We start from the raw sequence: 23,150 nt of genomic DNA, 5'->3' as shown, positions 1-23,150 counted from the left end.
CCATCGGCATCATATTGGCTAAATCCCCCCCCCCCCCCACTCCCATACTATAGTCTGGGGGTAGATCTTACCATAAGAATTGTGAATTTATGGAACAGTCTACCTCAGGAACTAGTCACAGCAGGAGCGGTTAATACATTTAAAACAGGTTTAGATACATTCCTGGAACAAAATAACATTAATGCTTATCCAGAAATATAAAATCCCATCCCTTCCCCCAATATCCATCCCACCACACCCCTACCCTTCAATTCCCTGGTTGAACTTGATGGACGTATGTCTTTTTTCGACCGTTGTAACTATGTAACATATCTAGATGTAGTCCTATACTATATCAATCAGCTTAGTCTGGTTAGATGTCATATATATATATATATATATATATATATATATATATATATATATATATACACATTATAGTCCTATACTAGATCAATCAGCATAGTCTGGTTAAATCCATCATATATGAATATAATAGTCCTATACTAGATCCATCACATCAATCATCTCATACAGGACAATGAGGTCACATGACTCCAATGGCCTCCACAGTCACCAGATCTCAATCCGATCCATTCTCTGGGACCATCCAATGAGCTGGAACACTAAATAACACGTTGACATTGTGTCTTGCAGGTTATCACCGGACTGCTGCGCAGAGATGATCAGGTAATTGTCTCCTGCAGTGCATTGTGGGAATATTTATTGCTCCCATCACTATACGTCCCACCGATTCGGCAAAATCTGCTTGTGATAAAAATAATAAAAAAGGTATTATTATATTTGCCCACAGTTGGCATGACCAACGTCCAAGGGAACTTTAGGGAAAACCTGTTACTCAAACTCTTGACATGTCCCAGTGTCTAGGGATCGACCTATATTGATTCTATAGGGCCGATACCGATAATCTGGCACCTTTCAGGCCGATAGCTGTTAACTTATCCCGATATTCTGGTATAAGTTATCGGCTATTCCCCCCCCCCCCCCCCCCCCACCCCTCGGCGGGGCAGAAGCCGCTGCAGATCAATGATTTAAAGCGGGCGCTTTAAATCAATGAACTGCAGCTGCTTTTGCGGGTCCAGAGACCGCCGCCACCACCCTCTTCTCTCCCCCTGCCTGTCCTGGGGTCCTCCTGAGTCCAACCATAACAGCTGCCCTATTGCCTCCCCCATCCCCAGTGTTATAATTACCTGTTCCCGGGGTCAGTGCTACTTCTAGCTCCGGCGGCGTCCTGAGCTGTCACTATGCGCACTGACCGTGACGTCGCGTTGAGGACGTCACTCGTCATTGCGCAGCGCACAACAACAGCGCAGGACGCCGCAGAAGCCAGAAGTAGCACTGACCCCGGGAACAGGTAATTATAACACCGGGGATGGGGGAGGCAATGGGGCAGCGGCGGTATGTGGCCAGAGGATGGGGAGGCAATGGGGCAGAGGTGGCGACGGTATGTGGCCAGAGGATGGGGAGGTAATGGGGCAGCGGCTGTGGTCGTCTCTGGCCGGGGGGGGCGGGGCATTATCGGCATATCGGCAAGTTAATTGCCGATACCGATAATGTCCAAAATCGTGAATAACGGCCAAACCGATAATCGGTCGATCCCTAGTTCAGACCCTGACGGATGATGAAAACAAGCTGGAAGAAGTGCGTGCTTCTCCTGGCTCGTGATTGGTTGGTGTTTGAACATTGTAATAAAAACTTTAGATATGTCTCTGGGACGTGTACTTTTTTTTTGTTTGTATAAGGATAGCGTTCATTTAAATAAAGCTTTGTTAGGCTGCTTTTTTTATGTATTTATTTTTTACTCTTTAGCTTATTTATTTATTTTTTGTGTTTTAAAACACTGAAACACTGAGGTCAGATGTTAGCTGGGAGTTAGTAGTTAGGTATGAAACACCAGACCCACATGGTGTGTGTTTTTATATATATATTTTTTTTATATACCCTTTTGTGAAGTTTTCAGGGCTATAGTTTTACAAGAACCAGGTTGCTAATGGTATGGCAGTTTTTTAAGGAAGGGGTAGGGGGGGGGGGGGGGGGGAGTGGATTTCAATATTGATGTTTTTTTTTTTTTTTTTTTTTTGTCTCCCCCCCCCAAATTCTTCATTACAAATACTTGAGTCATTAAAAATCCTAGAGAGTTAAAAGTTTTGATCAGACCCTGACCCTGAAGAGCGTGCTGAGGCTGGTTTCACGCCACGTTTTTGCAATACAGTCCCCGTATCAGGTTTTTGATTAAAAAAAAAAACGGATTCCTCAAAACCTGACTAAACTGTATCAAAACGTGTGTACAAATTTGAATCCGTATACAAAACCGTATACGGATTAAAATTTGTACACACGTTTTGATACAGTTTAGTCCGGTTGCATCCGTTTTGTTTTTTTTTAAGAAAAAAACCTATACCTTTTTAACTTTTCACTCCATTATGAATAAAGTTTCACTTGTTTGATTGATATTCCAAGAAAAAAAAAACTGTGCAAAGTCAAAAACCATATGGTGAAAACCATGAGGGAGATTTATCAAAACCTGTCCAGAGGAAAAGTTGCTGAGTTGCCCATAGCAACCAATCAGATTGCTTCTTTCACTTTTGACAAGGCCTCTGAAAAATGAAAGAAGCGATCTGATTGGTTGCTATGGGCAACTAAGCAACTTTTCCTCTGGACAGGTTTTGATAAATCTCCCCCCATATGCACATACAGTTCTGTACGGTTCCTATTGACTCCCACGTAAAAAAAAAAAATAAAAGTAAACGTTTCATTACGGTTTTTCACCCGGACCAAAAACCGTGGTAGGCTACGGTTTTGGGTACAGGAAAAAAACTGACAAATCCGTACAGGATGCGAAACGGACACAACCGGATGCATTTTTTTGGCATACAGTTTTCAATGGAGAGTCAATGCGTACGGTTTTCAATACGGTTCCGTACGGTTTTTAAATTGAAAACGTATACGGGAACTGTACTGCAAAAACGTGGTGTGAACCCGGCCTTAGTGAGACAAACTCTATGGGATTGTTTCGATCAGCCGCGCTCTATCAAGCAATTGGTCGGGGACTGGAACACTCAGACCCTGACAGATCAAAACTTTTGACACGCCTCTAGGACATGTCCCAAATTTTTTTTTTAAAGCGACAGGTACACTTTAACATTGAGAGGAACTAAAACACAAAGTACATCGTCATCATGGATGTCATCTGTCTTACAGGCTTCCTCCAGTAAAATCCCAATCGGCTTCATTCCACTCGGCTCGACCAACACCCTGAGCCGGACCCTGTACCCCGAGTCTGAAAACAAGGTCCAGTAAGTGCTGCCTTCTGTATTTATTTTGGAATTAGAGTGTTGAAAAACTACAACCCCCAGCATGCCCGGACAGCCTTCGGCTGTCCGGGCATGCTGGGAGTTGTAGTTTTTGCAACAGCTGGAGGCACCCAGGTTGGGAAGCGCAAAGTTAGAATATTGTTAGGCATATATTTCCCTGTTTTATGTCACACAGTCGTATGGTTACATGAAAAAGTTTTGGCTACCTGCAGCCAACACTAGGGGGAGCTCACTAAATACAGGTTTGCATGGCTCTCATTTAAAGGGTTACTCCACCTCTAGACATGTTATCCCCTATCCAAAGGATTAGGGATAACATGTCTGATTTTGGGAGGCCTGTCCGCGTCTGCGGGCCGGGGCTGCAGCGTTGCTTTGGGCTTCCGTGTTCATGACATCAAGCCACGCCCCCTCCATTCGTGTCTATGGGAGGAGGGGGCATGACGGCCGAGTACCCAGGCATCCGTGTTCGCGCACGCTGCAGCGCCAGCCTGGAGATTGTGGGGGTTCCAGCGTCTGGGTTCCTGCATTGGAAAGGGGATGACATGTCTAGGGGGCTGAGTATCCCTTTAACTCAATACTAAAATCTGTTCGGACCTTTATATACTGTTAACAAATGAAACTATATAAATGAATGAAGTGCAGTGACAGCCGGTGTCGCGTTCCGTAGATGGCGCAGGGGGGGGGGGGGGGGGACGGGTCCTAGCTGTTGGGATTAGTTAATTTTGGCTGGAGTTCCCCTTTAAGTTTAATGGGAGCTATATCAATGCATGGTCAGTAGTGTGCCCCTAGTGGTCAAATTTTATCCTTTAATTCTATGTTATCTATGGATCCGTGACTTTTTAACAGGAAAACTATCTGCCCCTAGCAGAGATTCTGCGCCCTAATAAAAGTCCATATAGGTTGTCACCCATCCTTTCCGGAAACAGATGGCAAATCTAAGTGGAAATCTCTGCAGGCTCTTCTCTTGGGCGCAGTTTCCGACCCGTTCCGATGCCACTTTTCCGGTCCTGGCGAATAACCGATCAACTTACTAAGGCAATGGAATTCCTGTGCGTTTTATTGATCGTAAATATGTCTTCAATGTAGGGGAGGGTACAAGGCCGCCGCGCCGGGATGAATGTAGGGGAAGGGTACAAGGCCGCCGTGCCGGGATGAATGTAGGGGAGGGTACAAGGCCGCCGCGCCGGGATGAATGTAGGGGAAGGGTACAAGGCCGCCGTGCCGGGATGAATGTAGGGGAAGGGTACAAGGCCGCCGCACCGGGATGACTTAACTCTTAAGAGCTTCATCAAATAACCGCACGCTCGTAACATCGTAATTGGCCCCTGTCCTCCCTCTCCTTGTCTGACCTATACAGGCACAATTTCTACAGTCCAAACAACCGTCTGGGACATTACTAATTTAAAAAATAAATAAATAAAGAGGGAATAGGGAGGTATAATTGGCATTCGTCTTCCTCCGGTTTGAAGAGGCGGCCATTATAGAGGACGGTTATTATCAGCACGCGCTGTGTAGGAGCCTTGAAAGGTGTCTGGAGGTTTCTTTTGTTTTGCTCATGAAAATTTCATAGTATTTTGTATCACTGAAAAAGAACAAATCAGAGCGCTGGAGTAGCAGAGCTGGTGGTATTTGTTTTAACATTTGGGGCTGCAATGCATCATGGGCTCCAGAGGGGGGGAAAAAACAAAACCTCCTTCTTCCTCAAGGTGACAATACATATTAGATATTATACGTTTTTCAAAGGGACCAGAGTGCTATCTAATGTGTAGTGTTTCCTAACCAAAGTGCCTCCAGCTGTTGCAAAACTACAACTGCCAGCATGGCCGGACAGCCGTTGGCTGTCCGGCCATGCTGGGAGCTGTAGTTTTGCAACAGCTGGAGGCACCCTTGTCGGGGTGCCTTATCGGGAAACACTGGCATAGAGCTGACACACAGGTGGGAGATGAAGGGACAGTAATGACTGTGATGGGGGGGGGGGGGAGGACATAAGTAATAACTGTGCAGACGGGAGGTGAGAGCACAGTTAAGACTGACACACCGGGAGATGAGGGAACAGTAATGATTATGACACTGGGAGATGAGGGGACGCTAATGACTGTGACACATGGAGATATGAGGGGATACTAATGATTGTGACATTCAGGGGGAGATGATGGGACTGTAATGACTGATACACTGGAGATAAGGGGACAGTAATGACTGACACAGGGGGAGAGGAGTAATAACTGACACATGGGAAGGAGATGAGGGGACAGTAATGACTGTGACGCATGGGGAGGAGATGAGGGGACATTAATGACTGTGACACACAGGGGAGATGAGGTGACAGTAAAGACTGACCCACGGGGAGATGAGTGATAACTGACACATGGGGAGGAGATGAGGGGACTGTAATGACTGTGACACATGGGGCGATCAGGGGACATTAATGACTACGGCACATGGGGAGGAGATGAGGGGACATTAATGACTGTGACACATGAGGAGGAGATGAGAGGACATTAATGACTGTGACACACAGGGGAGATGAGGTGACAGTAAAGACTGACCCACGGGGAGATGAGTGATAACTGACACATGGGGAGGAGATGAGGGGACTGTAATGACTGTGACACATGGGGAGATCAGGGGACATTAATGACTACGACACATGGGGAGGAGATGAGGGGACATTAATGACTGTGACACATGAGGAGGAGATGAGAGGACATTAATGACTGTGACACACAGGGGAGATGAGGTGACAGTAAAGACTGACCCACGGGGAGATGAGTGATAACTGACACATGGGGAGGAGATGAGGGGAAAATGACTGTGACACACAGGAGATGAGAGGACAATAATGACTATGACACATGGGGAGATGAGGGGACTGTATTGACTGACACACAGGGAGATGCGGGGACAGTAATGACTGTGACACACAGGGTAGAAGATGAGGGGACACTAATGACTGTGACACACGGGAGATGAGGGGACAGTAATGTCTAACACTGGGAGATGAGGGGACAGTTATGACTGTGACACGCTGGGAGGAGATGAGGGGACACTGATGATTGCAACACACATGCGGGGGGATGAGGGCAAAGTAATAACACCCAGGGGGGAAATAAGGGTATAGTAATGACTGTGACACACAGGGGGAGATGAGGAAGCACTAATTACTGTGACACAGGAAGACATGAGGGGACAGTAATGACTGTGACACAGGAGGAGAACAGTAATGACACAGGAAGGGCACAGTAATGATTGATTATATGACGTCACATAACGTCTTGTTACAAAATAGAAAAAGAATGGTTGACTTGAATTTTTATTATGGGAGGGGTTTATTTATATATTTTTTTAAATATTTTTAGTCCCTCATGGGGACTTGTATGAATAATTACTCGATTTATTATCAGTGAAGTAAACATGCATTGATCCATTAGTGTCTCCCAACTAGTGTGAGCCTCCAGCGGTTGTAAAACTACAACATGTGGCCATACACATTAGATAAGTGTTGGCCGGATCAGCTAAACATCTAGGGCATATGAGGGCATTCTGACTTCTCCCTGACAGCAGACATCTGGGGAGAAAGGAATTTACATAGTTGGGTTAGGGGAGATAGAGATGCCAGGCAGCGCTCATGTTCTTCCTTAGTGAAACAATGCAGAGGCTGCTGTAATCACAGGACCCAATTAGCAAGCAAGTTCCCTCTACAGGCACACACATGGCTTGTAATTCCCAGTTTGGGTGAGAGATTCAAGTCATTTTAGCTGTGTCTCTCCAGCTGCTGTTTATCTCTCTCAGCAGGGTGGAAGTAAATGGCCACAGTATTTCAAGATTGGAGTGTTTCTAGTATAGGAATCAAATAAACAGCAGAGAGGAGTATTTGTTAGTGCAAGATTAGAAACTTGAATTCATACACTGAGGTAAAGCTGCATTATATGCATAACTTGGCCGTAAGAGACGGCACTCATCAGCGTGTCCCAAAACCCATTGCTCTCTGTTGATGCCCTTGAAGTGATGCCAATGGAGCATTTAAGGGGTGCGGTGTCACCTGCCTTGGGTGGGCCAGCAAGTCCAATCCTCTATTATGCTTATTTGCACATCCATGATATGTACTAGAAAGTGGCACAAATTGGTCCAGATCTGGGTCTGAATTTTTCTCTTGTATCTTGCAGGAATATCTCCGATGCCACACTTGCCATCCTGAAAGGAGAGTCAATGCCACTTGATGTACTGCAAATAAAGGTAAGGAACATAGTACTGGGGTCATAATTTCATTGGTTTTGCGCCTATATTGGGGTGTAATTTGCACAATGTTTCATGGCCATCATCACTATGGCATATTTATTATGCATTTGTGCCTCGTGCACCAAGGAGCAAATGCATAAGGCAGATGTTAGTGGGCCATCAGTCCTAACATAAAGTTGCAAACTTTTGGCCACATTTTGATGGGTCATGTAGAAATCCACAAAGTTAATAACTGGTGTTAAAAGCATACCAAATTCATAATATATCACTCATTGGTATAATAAATTTAGCACATTTGATATTCACTTTAAAAGTGGGATTTAAAAGAAGGAAAAATAGCGCAGAGGCTGCAGTAATCACAGGACCTTATTTACAAATGGCTTTTTTTGCCTAGTTTTTTTTGTAAGAGAGTCAAGTTATGTTAGTTGTGTCTCTCCGGCTCCTGTTTATCTATTTCAGCAGGGTGGAAGTAAAGGGCTGCAGCATTTCAAGAATAGAGTGTATCTAGTATAGGAAGCTGAGGCTGGGTTCACACTATGTTTTGTCCCATACGGGACCGCATACGGCAGGGGGAGCTGAAAACTTGCGCTCCCATATGCCTTCGTATGCGGTCCCGTATGTAATGCATTTCAGTGAGCTGACCGGAGTGAAACGCTAATTCCGGTCGGCTCATTTTTACCCCGTATGTGGTTTTCCACCGGACATAAAATCGTAGTCGACCACGATTTTAGGTGCGGTGTGAAAACCGCATACGGGGCAAAAATGAGCCGACCGGAGTCAGCGTTTCACTCCGGTCAGCTCATTGAAATGCATTACATACAGGACCGCATACGAAGGCATATGGGAGATCAAGTTTTCAGCTCCCCCTGCCGTATGCAGTCCCGTATGGGACAAAACGTAGTGTGAACCCAGCCTAATAAAGCATAGAGCAATATTTCTGGATTAGAAACTTGAATCCACACACTACGGTAAATATCTCACGAGGGGGGTCAGTAAAGATGAAGCAGGTTTTAGTAGGGGAATTAGATGCATTCTGCTCAGCCGCACATCCCTAGGCCCGTCCCTGGACTTGGCGGGTCTGTGAGGTCTTTTCTCCAGCGCCTCTTAGCACTTCCACCTGCTGACACCAGAGCAGACACGGAAGATGCATGAGTCCATTCAGACGCTCGCGAACACTAAATTGGCTTAAATAAATGTGTTTATCCATCCAGCTGAACCTCTTGTTCAATCCTAATTTTAATCCAATATATATAATAGTACTTTTATTGATCTGGAGGGAGGTGAGTAAAAAAAAAAAAAAAACTCTGGCGAAAATAATCACGTCTCATTAGATAAAATAAACGATATGTGACCGGCCGCGCTGATCACGCTGCTCGCCGGGTCCTGGGCTGTTATCAATCATTAAGACACAGGAATCTGTTCCGGCTGTCGCCCTCTTGGTTGTTTTTGTTTTTTTCACAGGTCGTCCTTGGTAACTATTGCTTCTGGTTTCTCATTCTTTTTCCTCAGGGGGAGCAGGAGCAGCCTGTGTTCGCCCTGAATGGCCTGAGATGGGGCAGTTATCAAGACGCCGCTGCAAAGTCCACCAAGTAGGTTCACATGTTTGCAGAATATTTCCTACTATATTCAGTGACTTGTTCGTAGATATAAGGTTGATTTCAGTCAGTCGTAAGATGCTGCATGTATTGGGTCTGTATTGGGCCCAACCAATGATCTTATGACCTGAACTGAAGGCCTCTAAAGTGCTACTCCGCCCCTAGGAGTTTTGGCCTCTGGGACCCCCTGCTATTTCCGTGCTGGCACCCCAGTGGTCTGAAGATTATGTTCAGAACGCTTGGTCCGGTCGGCCATGGTTGTGGCGTCACGCCACGCCCCCTCCATTCATGTCTACGGGAGGGGGTGTGACGGCCGTCATACCCCCTCCTATAGACCTGAATGGAGGGGCCGTGAAGTCATAACCATGGCTGGCCGAACCCAGTGTTCTGAACATAACATCACAGAAATCGCGGGGGGTCCCAGAAGCCGGACCCCGCGATCAGACATCTTATCCCCTATCCTTTGCATAGGGGATAAGATGTCTAGGGGCGGAGTTCCCCCTTTAAGGTGGGTTCACACAATGGACCTGCTTGGAATTGTTTCTTTGTTTGTTTTTACCATTGTGCTGTGATTTTTTTTGCTTTCTGTACAGAATGATGGCGGAATTTCCGTGCGGGAAATCCACAGTCTGCACGACCAAGCGGAATCCTCATTGAAACTAATACAAAATGCAATGCACTTAGAATTCAGGGCAAAAAAAAAGTCCACCATGTGAACCTACCCATAGGGATCTACGATGCTCTCTGCTCACTAATCCAACTGAGACTTTTAATTATAATACGGACGCAAAAATCCTTCCTTGCCATGACTCCTAGGGTACCCATGGCTAATGCTGAACATCATTGATTGGGCTGATATCTAGCCTTAGCCCTTTAGATGCCACTATCAAAGTTGACTGCGGCATCTAAAAGGTAAAAATAGTAGCCGGTTAGCTCCAAGAGCTTATCAGGAGCACCGCAATGAAATAATGGGGTCCTGATCAGCTGAGAGCACAGACGCGGGTCACTTATCCTGCCACAGCAGCCTGTACTAATGGAGCTCCGATAACACTGCTCAAAAAGGAGGAGGTCCCAAAAAAGTAAAATTGAGCCGACCTTACCTGGTGTACAAAGTAGCATCTAACCCTGACACGGGTAACGAGTAGTACAGAACATGCAATACCTCCCTTGTACTGTAGGGAGGTGTTAACAGCCAGCCAGTCAGTGCATGCACTTCAGTAATACAGATGTTTTACCAGTAAAATACCCATTCTGATTGGTCATTGACACGTTCTGCAGTTTTGGACTGTCGTAGCACACGTAGCATTGTATGTTGTGTATGGTTTCAACTTACAATGGTCCAGAAAAAAGCATTGTATGATGAAAATTTAGTATGTTGAGGCCATTGTAAGTTGAGGAACCACTGTATAGTGTTCAATACCTCCACGGTCCCCATTAAATGGGCACTGTCAGATCCAAAAACTTGTTGTTACTGATGAAAATTAAAGACCTTTATATGTAATATGGTTGTTTAAATATTTTTTATTTATTTAAAGGGGTACTCCACTGCCCCAGCGTTCGGAACATTTTGTTCTGAACGCTGGGTGCGGGGGTCGTGGCGTCATTGCACACCCCCTGAATGCAAGTCTATGGGAGGGGTGTGGCAGCAGCCACACCCCTCCCATAGACTTTCATTGAGGGGCGTGGCATGACATCACAAGGGGCGTGGTCGTGACGGCACAACTCCCGCACCCAACGTTCGGAACAAAATGTTCCGAATGCTGGGGCAGTGGAGTACCCCTTTAATAAAGAAAATGGCTCCTGACAGTCCCACTACTAGGGGTCCCCTTACCTACTGGGACATCAGACATGTCCATAAGTCATGGACAAGAAAAGACTCATGGCCAAGGCTGCATGAGCGGACGCACCAATTACCTCCCACCACCACAAGGGTGGACACACCCCCTCCCACCACACACCAATGACCTCCCACCACCACAAGGGTGGATACACCCCCTCCCACCACACACCAATCACCTCCCACCACCACAAGGGTGGACACACCCCCTCCCACCACACACCAATCACCTCCCACCACTACAAGGGTGGACACACCCCCGCCCACCACACACCAATCACCTCCCACCACCACAAGGGTGGACACACCCCCTCCCACCACACACCAATCACCTCCCACCACCACAAGGGTGGGCACACTCCCTCCCACAACACACCAATCGCCCCCCACCACCACACACCAATTACCTCCCACCACCACAAGGGAGGGACACACCCCCTCCCACCACCACAATGGTGGACACACCCCCTCCCACCAATTACCTCCCACCACCACAAGGGAGGGACATGCCCCCTTCCCCTGAGAGGATTTCTGACACAGTGAGCTAATGAAAAGAGGGATTTTTATAATAAATATAGGTGATGGAGGCAGAAAAATAAGTTGTACATGGTCAGGATTAGGTACTGGGCCACATATTTATCTATTTATTTATTTTTATTTATTTTTTTGTGGGATCTGACAGGTACGCTTTGAGACTTTTTATGTACTTTCCCTATAATATATCATCTCATAATCATCACTTTTTTCTTTTGTTCTTCTGGATTCATTAAGTATTTGAGAAGTTTTTAGTTATTTGTCTGTGTTACTTTTGCTATGTATTTCACAGCCCTAGTGAGACCCCCAAACAATCGTGCGAACTGCGCAGAACAGCAGGACGATGAGCCCTATATCGCCTGTAAATGTGTTATCACCATTTAATGCCGTTGTCTGGTGGGTGACCCTAATTGCTCCCTCTTTGCCCGTCACAATCATCTTTGTCTCTTTCCCTTCACAGATATTGGTATTTGGGGCCATTGAAGACGAGAGCTGCTCATTTGTTCTGTGCACTCAAGGTACGGCCTGGTCTGTTTATCTAGGACACCATTCCCAGGTGCCCCATACGGTTTGATATGCCAGAAAAAAGTGGCCAGCGGGCCGAGATGTATTAACCCCTGACAGTGAGGGTTCGGCGCTATGCTGATGCTATTTGTGCATAAATTTTCCTCTTATCACAAATAAAAAAAAAAAAAAATAAAAAAAAAATAACAGTTCTAGCACAATTTATATAAACTCACGTAACCATATATTACATATATAGATAGATATATAACACTGCCCCCTGTGTATAACATTATAATTACTACAATACTATCCAAAATCTATAAGAATATAACTACAAACTGATATAACTAGAATGCTATAATACTGCTCCCTATGTATAAGAATATAACTACCATAATACTGTCTCCTATGTACAAGTATATAACAACTATAATACTGTTCCTATATACAAGTATATAACTACTATAATACTGCTCCTATATACAAGAATATAACTACTATAATACTGCTTCTATATACAAGAATATAACTACTATAATACTGCCTCCTATATACAAGAATATAACTACTATAATACTGCCTCCTATATACAAGAATATAACTACTATGATACTGCCCCCTATATACAAGAATATAACTACTATAATACTGCTTCTATATACAAGAATATAACTACTATAATACTGCTCCTATATACAAGAATATAACTACTATAATACTGCTCCTATATACAAGAATATAACTACTATAATACTGCTCCTATATACAAGAATATAACTACTATAATACTGCTCCTATATACAAGAATATAACTACTATAATACTGCTCCTATATACAAGAATATAACTACTATAATACTGTTCCTATATACAAGTATATAACTACTATAATACTGCTCCTATATACAAGAATATAACTACTATAATACTGCTTCTATATACAAGAATATAACTACTATAATACTGCTCCTATATACAAGAATATAACTACTATAATACTGCTCCTATATACAAGAATATAACTACTATAATACTGCTCCTATATACAAGAATATAACTACTATAATACTGCTCCTATATACAAGAATATAACTACTATAATACTGCTCCTATATACAAGAATATAACTACTATAATACTGCTCCTATATACAAGAATATAGCTACTATAATACTGCCCCTATATACAAGAATATAACTACTATAATACTGCCTCCTATATACAAGAATATAACTACTATAATACTGTTCCTATATACAAGAATATAACTACTATATTACTGTTCCTATATACAAGAAAATAACTACTATAATACTGCTCCTATATACAAGAATATAACTGCTATAATACTGCTCCTATATACAAGAATATAACTACTATAATACTGCCCCCTATATACAAGAATATTACTACTATAATACTGCTCTTATATACAAGAATATAACTACTAGAATACTGCCTCCTATATATAAGAATATTACTACTATAATACTGCTCCTATATACAAGAATATAACTACTAGAATACTGTTCCTATATACAAGAATATAACTACTATAATACTGCCCCTATATACAAGAATATATCTACTAGAATACTGCTCTTATATACAAGAATAGAACTACTATAATACTGCTCCTATATACAAGAATATAACTACTATAATACTGCTCCTATATACAAGAATATAACTACTATAATACTGCTCCTATATACAAGAATATAACTACTATAATACTGCTCCTATTTACAAGAATATAACTACTATAATCTGTAAAGATTTTCCTTTGGCAGAATAACAATTACCAGGTCTGAATCACCAGCTACAATAGGGATCCTGAGCGCACGTAGCGGTATTTATAACAGTGCGCCCTTTATAGAAAGAGACAAGGCCTCAGCCGCTTCACAATGCGCTGACTGATCCGGTCTCAGATCTAGAAAGAGAACCTACAATTACGTCCGACCAAGGTGTATTCTGGGATAATTTGCTGTATTTTAGTACTTTTCAGGGCTCCATTCATGTGTAATGCGCAGATGAACAGTAAACGGCTTATTGAGGCCATCTCTGGCGGTGTCAGCCGCTCCCGCTGAAGTCGTGCAGATCTGTTTCTGGCAGAACCTTTATTCTAGAGTTTGCTTTTTATCTTACAGGAGTGGCCCCAGAGGCACGAGGCTTCCATCATCTTCTTAGGGCCCACAGAACGGCCGCAAGAAGAAGAGGCCAAGGAGAGACCAGGGCGCCCCCCTCTGCATGTCAGGATATACCGCAGGCTGGTGCAGTACTGGTCACCCCCAAAAGTTGGTAAGTGCCCCCTGTTCTAGAACAGTGGTCTCCAAACTGTGGCCCTTCAAGTTTATTTATTTATTTATGTAAATGTAGTTATTGATTTATTACATTTTTTTTTTTATTATTTGTTTATTTCTTGAGCTTTATAAAAAAAATTACAAAACAGTATAATATGAATAATATAATAAAAATAATTAGTTTATCTTTTATTTATTTGTGATTTAGTTAGTTATGTGATTTAGTTATTGATTTATTTAATAATTAATTAATTTATTTTTATTATTTATTTATATGATTTAGTTATTGATTTATGTGATTTAGTTATTTATTTATATGATTGTTATTGATTCATCATTTGTTTATTTTTATTTTCTATTTATTTACTGTGATTTTAGTTATTGATTTATTTATGTGATTTTAGCTATTGATATATTTATTTAAGTGATTTAGTTATTGATTTATTTAATTATTGATTTAATAATTCATTTATTTATTTTTATTTGTTTGTGATTTAGTTATTTATTTATGTGGTTTAGTTATTGATTTGATTGTTTAGTTATTGATTTATTTAATAATTCAGTTATTTATTTTTATTTATTTAAAGGATTTAGTTATTGATTTAATTAATTCATTTATTTTTATTTTTTATTTAGTTTATATGATTGTTATTGATTCATAATTTAGTTTTATTTTCTATTTATTTGTGATTTTAGTTATTGATTTATTTATATGATTTTAGTTATTGATTTATTTATGTGATTTGGTTATTAATTTATTTAATAATTCATTTATTTATTTTTATTTATTTAAATGATTTACCGGTAGTTATTGATTTAATTAATTCATTTATTTTTATTGATGTGATTTAATTTATATGATTGTTATTGATTCATAATCTATTTTTATTTTCTATTTATTTGTGATTTTAGTTATTGATTTATTTATATGATTTTAGTTATTGATTTATTTATGTGATTTGGTTATTAATTTATTTAATAATTCATTTATTTTGTTATATTTCTTCAGAGGTTCCAGTAGAAGTGGCTCCTGAGCCTTGGGAAGAAGCTCAGTTTTCTGCAGTAGAACTATCTGTAAGAACACAGAACCATCAGCCGGACCTCACGGTAAGACAGCGGAGCGCGGGTGGGGTTTACAATCTGTACTTTGTATTTCAGTTGGATATTCCACCTCTACTTTTTGTCAGTGAATGGAAACATTTAATTGGCTGCAATCTTGCCCAGTCCTGATACTTTTTCACGGCTGAGTTTGCTGCAGATACTTCCCTACCGATCCGTACCCTTAGAGCCCCACCCTCCAATGCCAGAGCTCTCCCATAAGTACCCTCATTGCAGGGCGGACTATAGCAGAGTTGTCATGTCTCTAACATTTGTGCCCATTTCTGTACTCCACATAACAGCGCCAGGAGGACTCCATGAGCATCTGCATTGAGCCGGACACCATCAACAAATCTGAATTCATCAGTCTGGGGTGAGGCACTTTTCCCTATTATTTGACATCATCCAAAGCTGTTGCAAAACTACAACTCCCAGCATGGGTTAACCCAGTGTTTCCCAACCAGAGTACCCGCAGCATGCCAGCAAATTCAATGGATCAATACAGTACAAATGTCCTATACTGATCTGTATAAGCAACCGAGTAATTGCTCATACAAGTCCCCTAGAGGGACTAAGAATATTTTACGAAAAGTATAAATAAAATATTAAATAACTCAATGTTTGTAGTTGTGAAACTACAACTCCCAGAATGCCCGGACAGCCTTATAAATCTAATGGATCAATACAGTACATATGCACTTCACTGATCTGTATAAGCAATTGTCTAATTGCTCATACAAGTTCTCTAGAGCCTTCGGCTGTCCGGGCATGCTGGGAGTTGTAGTTTGGCCACAGCTGGGGGCACCCTGGTTGGGAGACACTTCCCTAGAGGGACTAAAAATATAAAAAAAAAAATATATATATATATATATATATAATGAAATATAAAGTAACCCAGTTTTTCCCAACCAGGATACCTCTAGCTACAACTCCCAGCATGCCGGAAGAGCCTTGTAAATCTAATGGATCAACACAGTACATATGTATTTTACTGATCTGTATAAGCAATCGAGTAATTGTTCATATGAGGCCCATAGAGGGACTAAACATTTTTTTTTAAATATATATAAATAAAATAAAAAATAGATTAACCCAGTGTTTCCCAACCAGAGTACCCGCAGCATGCAGGCAAATTCAATGGATCAATACAGTACAAATGTCCTATATTGATCTGTATAAGCAACCGAGTAATTGCTCATACGAGTCCCCTAGAGGGACTAAAAATGTTTTTAGAAAAGTATAAATAAAATATAAATTAACTCAGTGTTTCCCAACCTGGGTACCTCCAGTTGTTGTGAAACTACAACTCTCAGAATACCCGGACAGCCTTTTAAATCTAATGGATCAATACAGTACATATGCACTTCACTGATCTGCATAAGCAATCGTCTATTTGCTCATACAAGTCCCCTAGGGCAGTGTCTCCCAACCAGGGTGCCTCCAGCTGTGGCCAAACTACAACTCCCAGCATGCCCGGACAGCCTTCGGCTGTCCGGGCATGCTGGGAGTTGTAGTTTGGCCACAGCTGGAGGCACCCTGGTTGGGAGACACTGCCCTAGAGGGACTTAAAATATATATATATAAATAAAATGAAATATAAAGTAACCCAGTTTTTTCCCAACCAGGATACCTCTAGCTGTTGAAAACTACAACTCCCAGCATTCCGGAAGAGCCTTGTAAATCTAATGGATCAACACAGTACATATGTATTTTACTGATCTGTATAAGCAATCGAGTAATTGTTCATATGAAGCCCATAGAGGGACTAAAAATTATTATTTTTTAAATATATATAAATAAAATAAAAAATAGAATAACCCATTGTTTCCCAACCATGGTACCTCCAGCTGTTCCAAAACTACAACTTTGGCTGTCCGGGCATGCTGGGAGTTGTAGCTGTACAACAGCTGGAGGCACGCTGGTTGGGAAACACGGTGTCCTGAGATGAGATCTCCCAGCATCCCCTGCTCAGCGTCCGATGTGTGTGCCAATTGTCTTACCCCTTTTTCTTTTTTTATTGCAGGGTGGAGAAAACTCAAAATCCCCAACTGTGCCCTAAAGATGCCCAGATCTTACACATCAGCCGGTGCAACATCCAGCTCCCAGAGGTATCAAATACATGTGGACAACTTTCTTACATATCAGTGGTCTCAAAACTGTGGACCTCCAGCTGTTGTAAAACTACAACTCCCAGCATGCCTGGACAGCCAACGCCTGTGCAACATCTGGAGGTTCCTCAGTTTGGAGACCACTGTTGTAGACTGATTTTTGGGGTGCAGAGGTAGTGGTTGCACCTCAGGCCTTTGCCACATAAGACAACACCCAGTATTATAAATAATACATGATAGGGGGCTGTGTTAGAGACTTAGCATTGGGGTCTAGCAGCATTAGATGTATATATAGCATATATGTGTGTATGAGATAGATATGAGATAGATAGATATGAGATAGATAGATATGAGATAGATAGATATGAGATAGATAGATATGAGATAGATATGAGATAGATAGATGATAGATGGATAGATAGATATGAGATAGATAGATATGAGATAGATAGATAGATATGAGATAGATAGATAGATATGAGATAGATAGATAGATATGAGATAGATAGATAGATATGAGATAGATAGATAGATATGAGATAGATAGATAGATATGAGATAGATAGATAGATATGAGATAGATAGATAGATAGATATGAGATAGATAGATAGATAGATAGATATGAGATAGATAGATAGAGATGAGATAGATATGAGATAGATAGAGATGAGATAGATACAGATGAGATAGATAGAGATTAGATAGAGATGAGATAGATAGAGATGAGATAGATAGATAGATAGAGATGAGATAGATAGATAGAGATGAGATAGATAGATATGAGATAGATAGATAGAGATGAGATAGATAGATATGAGATAGATAGAGATGAGATAGATATGAGATAGATAGAGATGAGATAGATAGATAGGAGATAGATAGATAGATAGGAGATAGATAGATAGATAGGAGATAGATAGATAGATAGATAGGAGATAGATAGATAGATAGGAGATAGATAGATAGATAGGAGATAGATAGATAGATAGATAGATAGGAGATAGATAGATAGATAGATAGGAGATAGATAGATAGATAGATAGGAGATAGATAGATAGATAGATAGGAGATAGATAGATAGATAGATAGGAGATAGATAGATAGATAGATAGGAGATAGATAGATATTAGATAGATAGATCTATATCCAGGCTTGCTGGTAGTTTTAATTGGGAAACACTAGGTTAAATTGTACCTATTGTTCGGACATATCCTATTGATATGTCTAAGGATAAAACAACTAATGGATAATGATCCGATAAATAAATAACCGCTCCATGTGACAGCCGGTTATGACATCACTTGTTTTTGTCTTTTTGGCTCAGGGTACAGCGGGTCACTTCAGCATAGACTCCGAGGAGTACGACGCCATGTCCGTAGAGGTGACTCTTCTGCCCAGGAAGTTGCGCTTCTTCTGTCATCCTTCTCAGAAAGAAAAGTTTACCCAGAGTTCATAGGCAAGTGCCTAACCCTGCAGGACCCCGGTCTGTGCTGTGTGAAGGCGCGGACCATCGTACCATTGGGCCCGTGAGCGCTCGACGTCCGTCCAGTATCGGGGGCACTGTGGATCCTCCATGGATACAACAGACCGCACAGAAATACAGTGGTGCCGTAAAGTGCAGTAGTGTTATAAGACAAGCGGCTGTATATATATATAGCGCGCCGGAAGGTTCATTTTTGGACAATGTAGTGTTCTCTGTTATCAGCCAATTCCAGGTGCTAAGTTACAAAGAGATGGAGCAGATATAGAGACATCTTACCAGGACTCCAACAACTCAAGACCTTACAAGTGCATTTTCCAACCAGGGTGCCTCCAGCTGTTGCAAAACTACAACTCCCAGCATGAGTTGTAGTTCTGCAACAGCTGCAGGCACCCTGGTTGGAAAACACTTCCTTAAAATAATCCTGTAGACTCCAAGTTATTTCCTCCTGATATCTTACATTGCAAACAAAACAACTGCTATACAAGTACTGTGAGCCGGGAAGATGTCACACGGCCATATTTATGAAGAATTCTCATCTATATACTGTTTGCTTTTTGTATTAAAGTGGAACTCTGGTACGTAAGTGCTTATCCCCCTAATCACAGGATTCTATGAATAGGGAATAAGTGTCTGATGGGACCAACCGATGGGACCCCCGCAATCTCCTGCCCAGCACCCCAGCTCCACTCTGCTTGTGATTTTAATTTTTATTTGGGATTTTTTTTCATATTTAAGGGAAATGGGAGGTGCAGGGGGAGGGGGAGTGGAGGTGCAGCGGGGGGGAGGGGGGGGAGAGGAGGTGCAGCGCGTGCGAGGGGGAGGGAGAGGAGGTGCAGCGGGTGCGAGGGGGAGGGAGGAGCAGCGGGAGTGAGGGAGGGGGAGAAGGAGGTGCAGCGGGAGCGAGGGGGGGAGAAGGAGGTGCAGCGGGAGTGAGGGGGGGAGAGGAGGTGCAGCGGGTGCGAAGGGGAGGGAGAGGAGGTGCAGTGGGTGCGAGAGGGAGGGAGAGGAGGTGCAGCGGGTGCGAGGGGGAGGGAGAGGAGGTGCAGCGGGTGCGAGGGGGAGGGAGAGGAGGTGCAGCGGGTGTGAGGGGGAGGGAGGTGCAGCGGGAGTGAGGGGGGGGAGAGGAGGTGCAGCGGGTGTGAGGGGGAGGGAGGTGCAGCGGGTGCGAAGGGGAGGGAGAGGAGGTGCAGCGAGGGGGAGGGAGAGGAGGTGCAGCGGGTGCGAGAGGGAGGGAGAGGAGGTGCAGCGGGAGAAAGAGGAGGAGCAGCGGGAGGGGGAGAGGAGGCGCAGCGGGAGGAAGAGTGACAGCAGTAAGGGGCCTTGGGCTGATTCACAGCACTGCAGGTGATAGCAGAGTTATTACATGTGCCACCTGATCAGAAGCCGGACGCCCGGCCGGGTGTATAAATGTCTGAATGAAAGGACGTGTGGAAGGAGCTACCACCATCCACCACTAGGGGTAGTAAAGAGCAGCATCACTCTGCACAGGCGGCTCAGCATTAACTCTGTGGCGGGACATGATTAGCAGTGTGGTACATTGACCGCGGGCAACCAGAAAGAAGGTGTCAGCAGAGGACTGGACCAGCGATACCAGGGCACCGCGGGGGGGGAGGGGCGGCAGGTGAGTCCAGTTTATTGTTTTAGATGCTGCAGCCCGGGCATAATGCTACAAAAACATTGTCATGGGACTTCTTTAACTGTGGACTGAACCAATGCACAGTCACTACCTACAATAATGGATTGATCCAACACACATAAGCGTAGAACATGTGATTGGGTAGGATTATGTAGTCACCCCCCCCCCCCTCGCTTGATCGATTTCAGTCAAATTTAATGGGGTTGTGTATCCCCCCCCCCTAATATGTTACATTTGAGACAGATCTATAAAGGGATTTTTAAATTATCGCAGGACATACACACAGAGTTAATTCATTTAGCAGCAGCAGTATACAGATAGAGCTGGAGGGGAGGAGTATAACTACTATATATCCTGATCCCATAGAGATAGTAGCAGTATGCAGATAGAGTTGGAGGGGAGGTATATAACTACTATATATCCTGATCCCATAGAGATAGCAGCAGTATACAGATAGAGCTGGAGGGGGAGATGTGTAACTACTATATAGCCTGATCTCATAGAGATAGCAGCAGTATACAGATAGATATAGATGGTTTTAAATTGGTAGTGGATCCTGCATGTCACCCAGTCAGAAGCCATATGCCCAGCAGAAGGTGAATTGATTTAGCATGTTAGGGTCCCATCCGAAATGAGGCCACATCCGTGTGGTGGATGGGGGACAGATTTTGATCAAAAAGTGCACTAAGAGCCAAAAAATGTGGACCAAGAGTGCTGCTGCAACCTCTCTTTCTTTTTTGTACATTCAATATATAGATAGAGCTGGAGGGGAGATGTATAACTACTATATACCCTGATCCCATAGAGATAGCAGCATTATACAGATAGAGCTGGAGGGGAGATGTATAACTACTATATACCCTGATCCCATAGAGATAGCAGCATTATACAGATAGAGCTGGAGGGGAGATGTATAACTACTATATATTCTGATCCTATAGAAATAGCAGCAGTATACAGATAGAGCTGGGAGGGGAAGTGTGTAACTACTATATATCCTGATCCCATAGAGTTAGCAGCAATATACAGACAGAGCTAGGAGGGGAGGAGTATAACTACTATATATACTGATCCAATAGCAGCAGCAGTATACAGATAGGATATATAGTAGTTATACATATCCCCCTTCACCTCTAATACCATAGCGACAACAGCAGCAGTATACAGATAGAGCTGGGAGGGGAGGTGTATAACTACTACATATCCTGATACCATAGAGATAGCAGTATACAGATAGACCTGGAGGGGAGGTGTATAACTACTATATATCCTGATCACATACAGAAAGCAGCAGCAGTATACAGATAGAGCTGGAGGGGATGTGTATAACTACTATATATCCTGATCACATACAGATAGCAGCAACAGTATACAGATAGAGCTGGAGGGGATGTGTATAACTACTATATATCCTGATCATATACAGATAGCAGCAGCAGTATACAGATAGAGCTGAAGGGGATGTGTATAACTACTATATATCCTGAGCACATAGATAGCAGCAGCAGTATACAGATAGAGCTGGAGGGGAGGAGTATAACTACTATATATCCTGATCATATACAGATAGCAGCAGCAGTATACAATGAGAGATTAAAAAATAAACAGCAGCTGTTCTAGACTATGTTAATACTCTGTTCTAGAATTCCTCTTGACCTTTACATGATATATGGGCCAAATGCTGTCTGGGCATGCTGGAAGTTGTAGTTTAGCAACATCTGGAGGTCTACAGTTTGGAGATCATTGCATGTGACTGCTCCGCTTCCTCCGCCATCGATTATCGCAGTGGAAACAAGTCGCACAATTACATGAAGCATATTCTGCTATGTGACCACCAGGTGGCGCTGTTCTACTACAATCTGCAGTTCAAATTGTAATGGACATTAACTCTTCACAGTCTTTTCTGCAGAAATTTTAAATTGAGATTTAAATATAGATGTGCACATTTTTTTTTTTTTACGTTAACAGTCATAATAGAAAAAAAAAAAATCCGAGCGTGCTACCATTAAAAAAAATAAAAAAAGCCACTGAGCCTAAAAAAAACTCTATAAAGGGTTAAAATAGATGTGATGTCATGTGTCTCGCCTTCTTTCTATTGGCTTTAGTAGTGGTCTTCAAAGTGTGGCCCTCCAGCTGTTGCAAAACTGTTGTAGTTTTACAACAGCCGGAGGGCCACAGTTTGGAGACCACTAATATACTGTCACCTCTTCATAACCTATAGAACACCTGAGTGCAGGATCAGACTACACCTAGGGTTCGTTCGTAGTCTGTAACCATGGAGATAAACTTAAATTTCTCATTTAAAAAAAGAAAGTACAAACAAATGATAATGGCAACTTTCACTTTAAAAATTTCGAGGGCGTCGTTCTTATTCTTGATTGTGTATTTTGGATGTCAGAATTTTTTTGCGTCAAAGTGCGCCCATATGACCAGACTGTTTATTTATTTAACATATAACTTTAAGGGGTCATCCAAATAATTACTACAGTTTAAAT

At 42.5% G+C, this 23,150-nt stretch overlaps 1 protein-coding gene across 1 annotated transcript in view; it reads left to right on the top strand.

The window, feature by feature from the left end:
* AGK (acylglycerol kinase) overlaps positions 1 to 19,602 on the top strand; it is a gene marked incomplete in the record, with an annotated part of 68,223 nt that extends 48,621 nt beyond the window's left edge. Inside the window, 10 exon segments of the mRNA XM_056517767.1 lie at positions 637 to 669; positions 3,202 to 3,296; positions 7,481 to 7,550; positions 9,063 to 9,142; positions 11,980 to 12,037; positions 14,177 to 14,327; positions 15,339 to 15,436; positions 15,730 to 15,800; positions 17,451 to 17,535; positions 18,861 to 19,602. Coding sequence (XP_056373742.1) covers positions 637 to 669; positions 3,202 to 3,296; positions 7,481 to 7,550; positions 9,063 to 9,142; positions 11,980 to 12,037; positions 14,177 to 14,327; positions 15,339 to 15,436; positions 15,730 to 15,800; positions 17,451 to 17,535; positions 18,861 to 18,992 — 873 coding nt within the window.
* Positions 19,603 to 23,150: the final 3,548 nt, after the last annotated feature.

Source organism: Hyla sarda, chromosome 4 (genome assembly GCF_029499605.1).
Source record: "Hyla sarda isolate aHylSar1 chromosome 4, aHylSar1.hap1, whole genome shotgun sequence".
Lineage (NCBI taxonomy): Eukaryota > Metazoa > Chordata > Amphibia > Anura > Hylidae > Hyla > Hyla sarda.
Note: the sequence above shows the minus strand (reverse complement) of the source record. Positions and strands in the feature narration are given on the sequence as shown.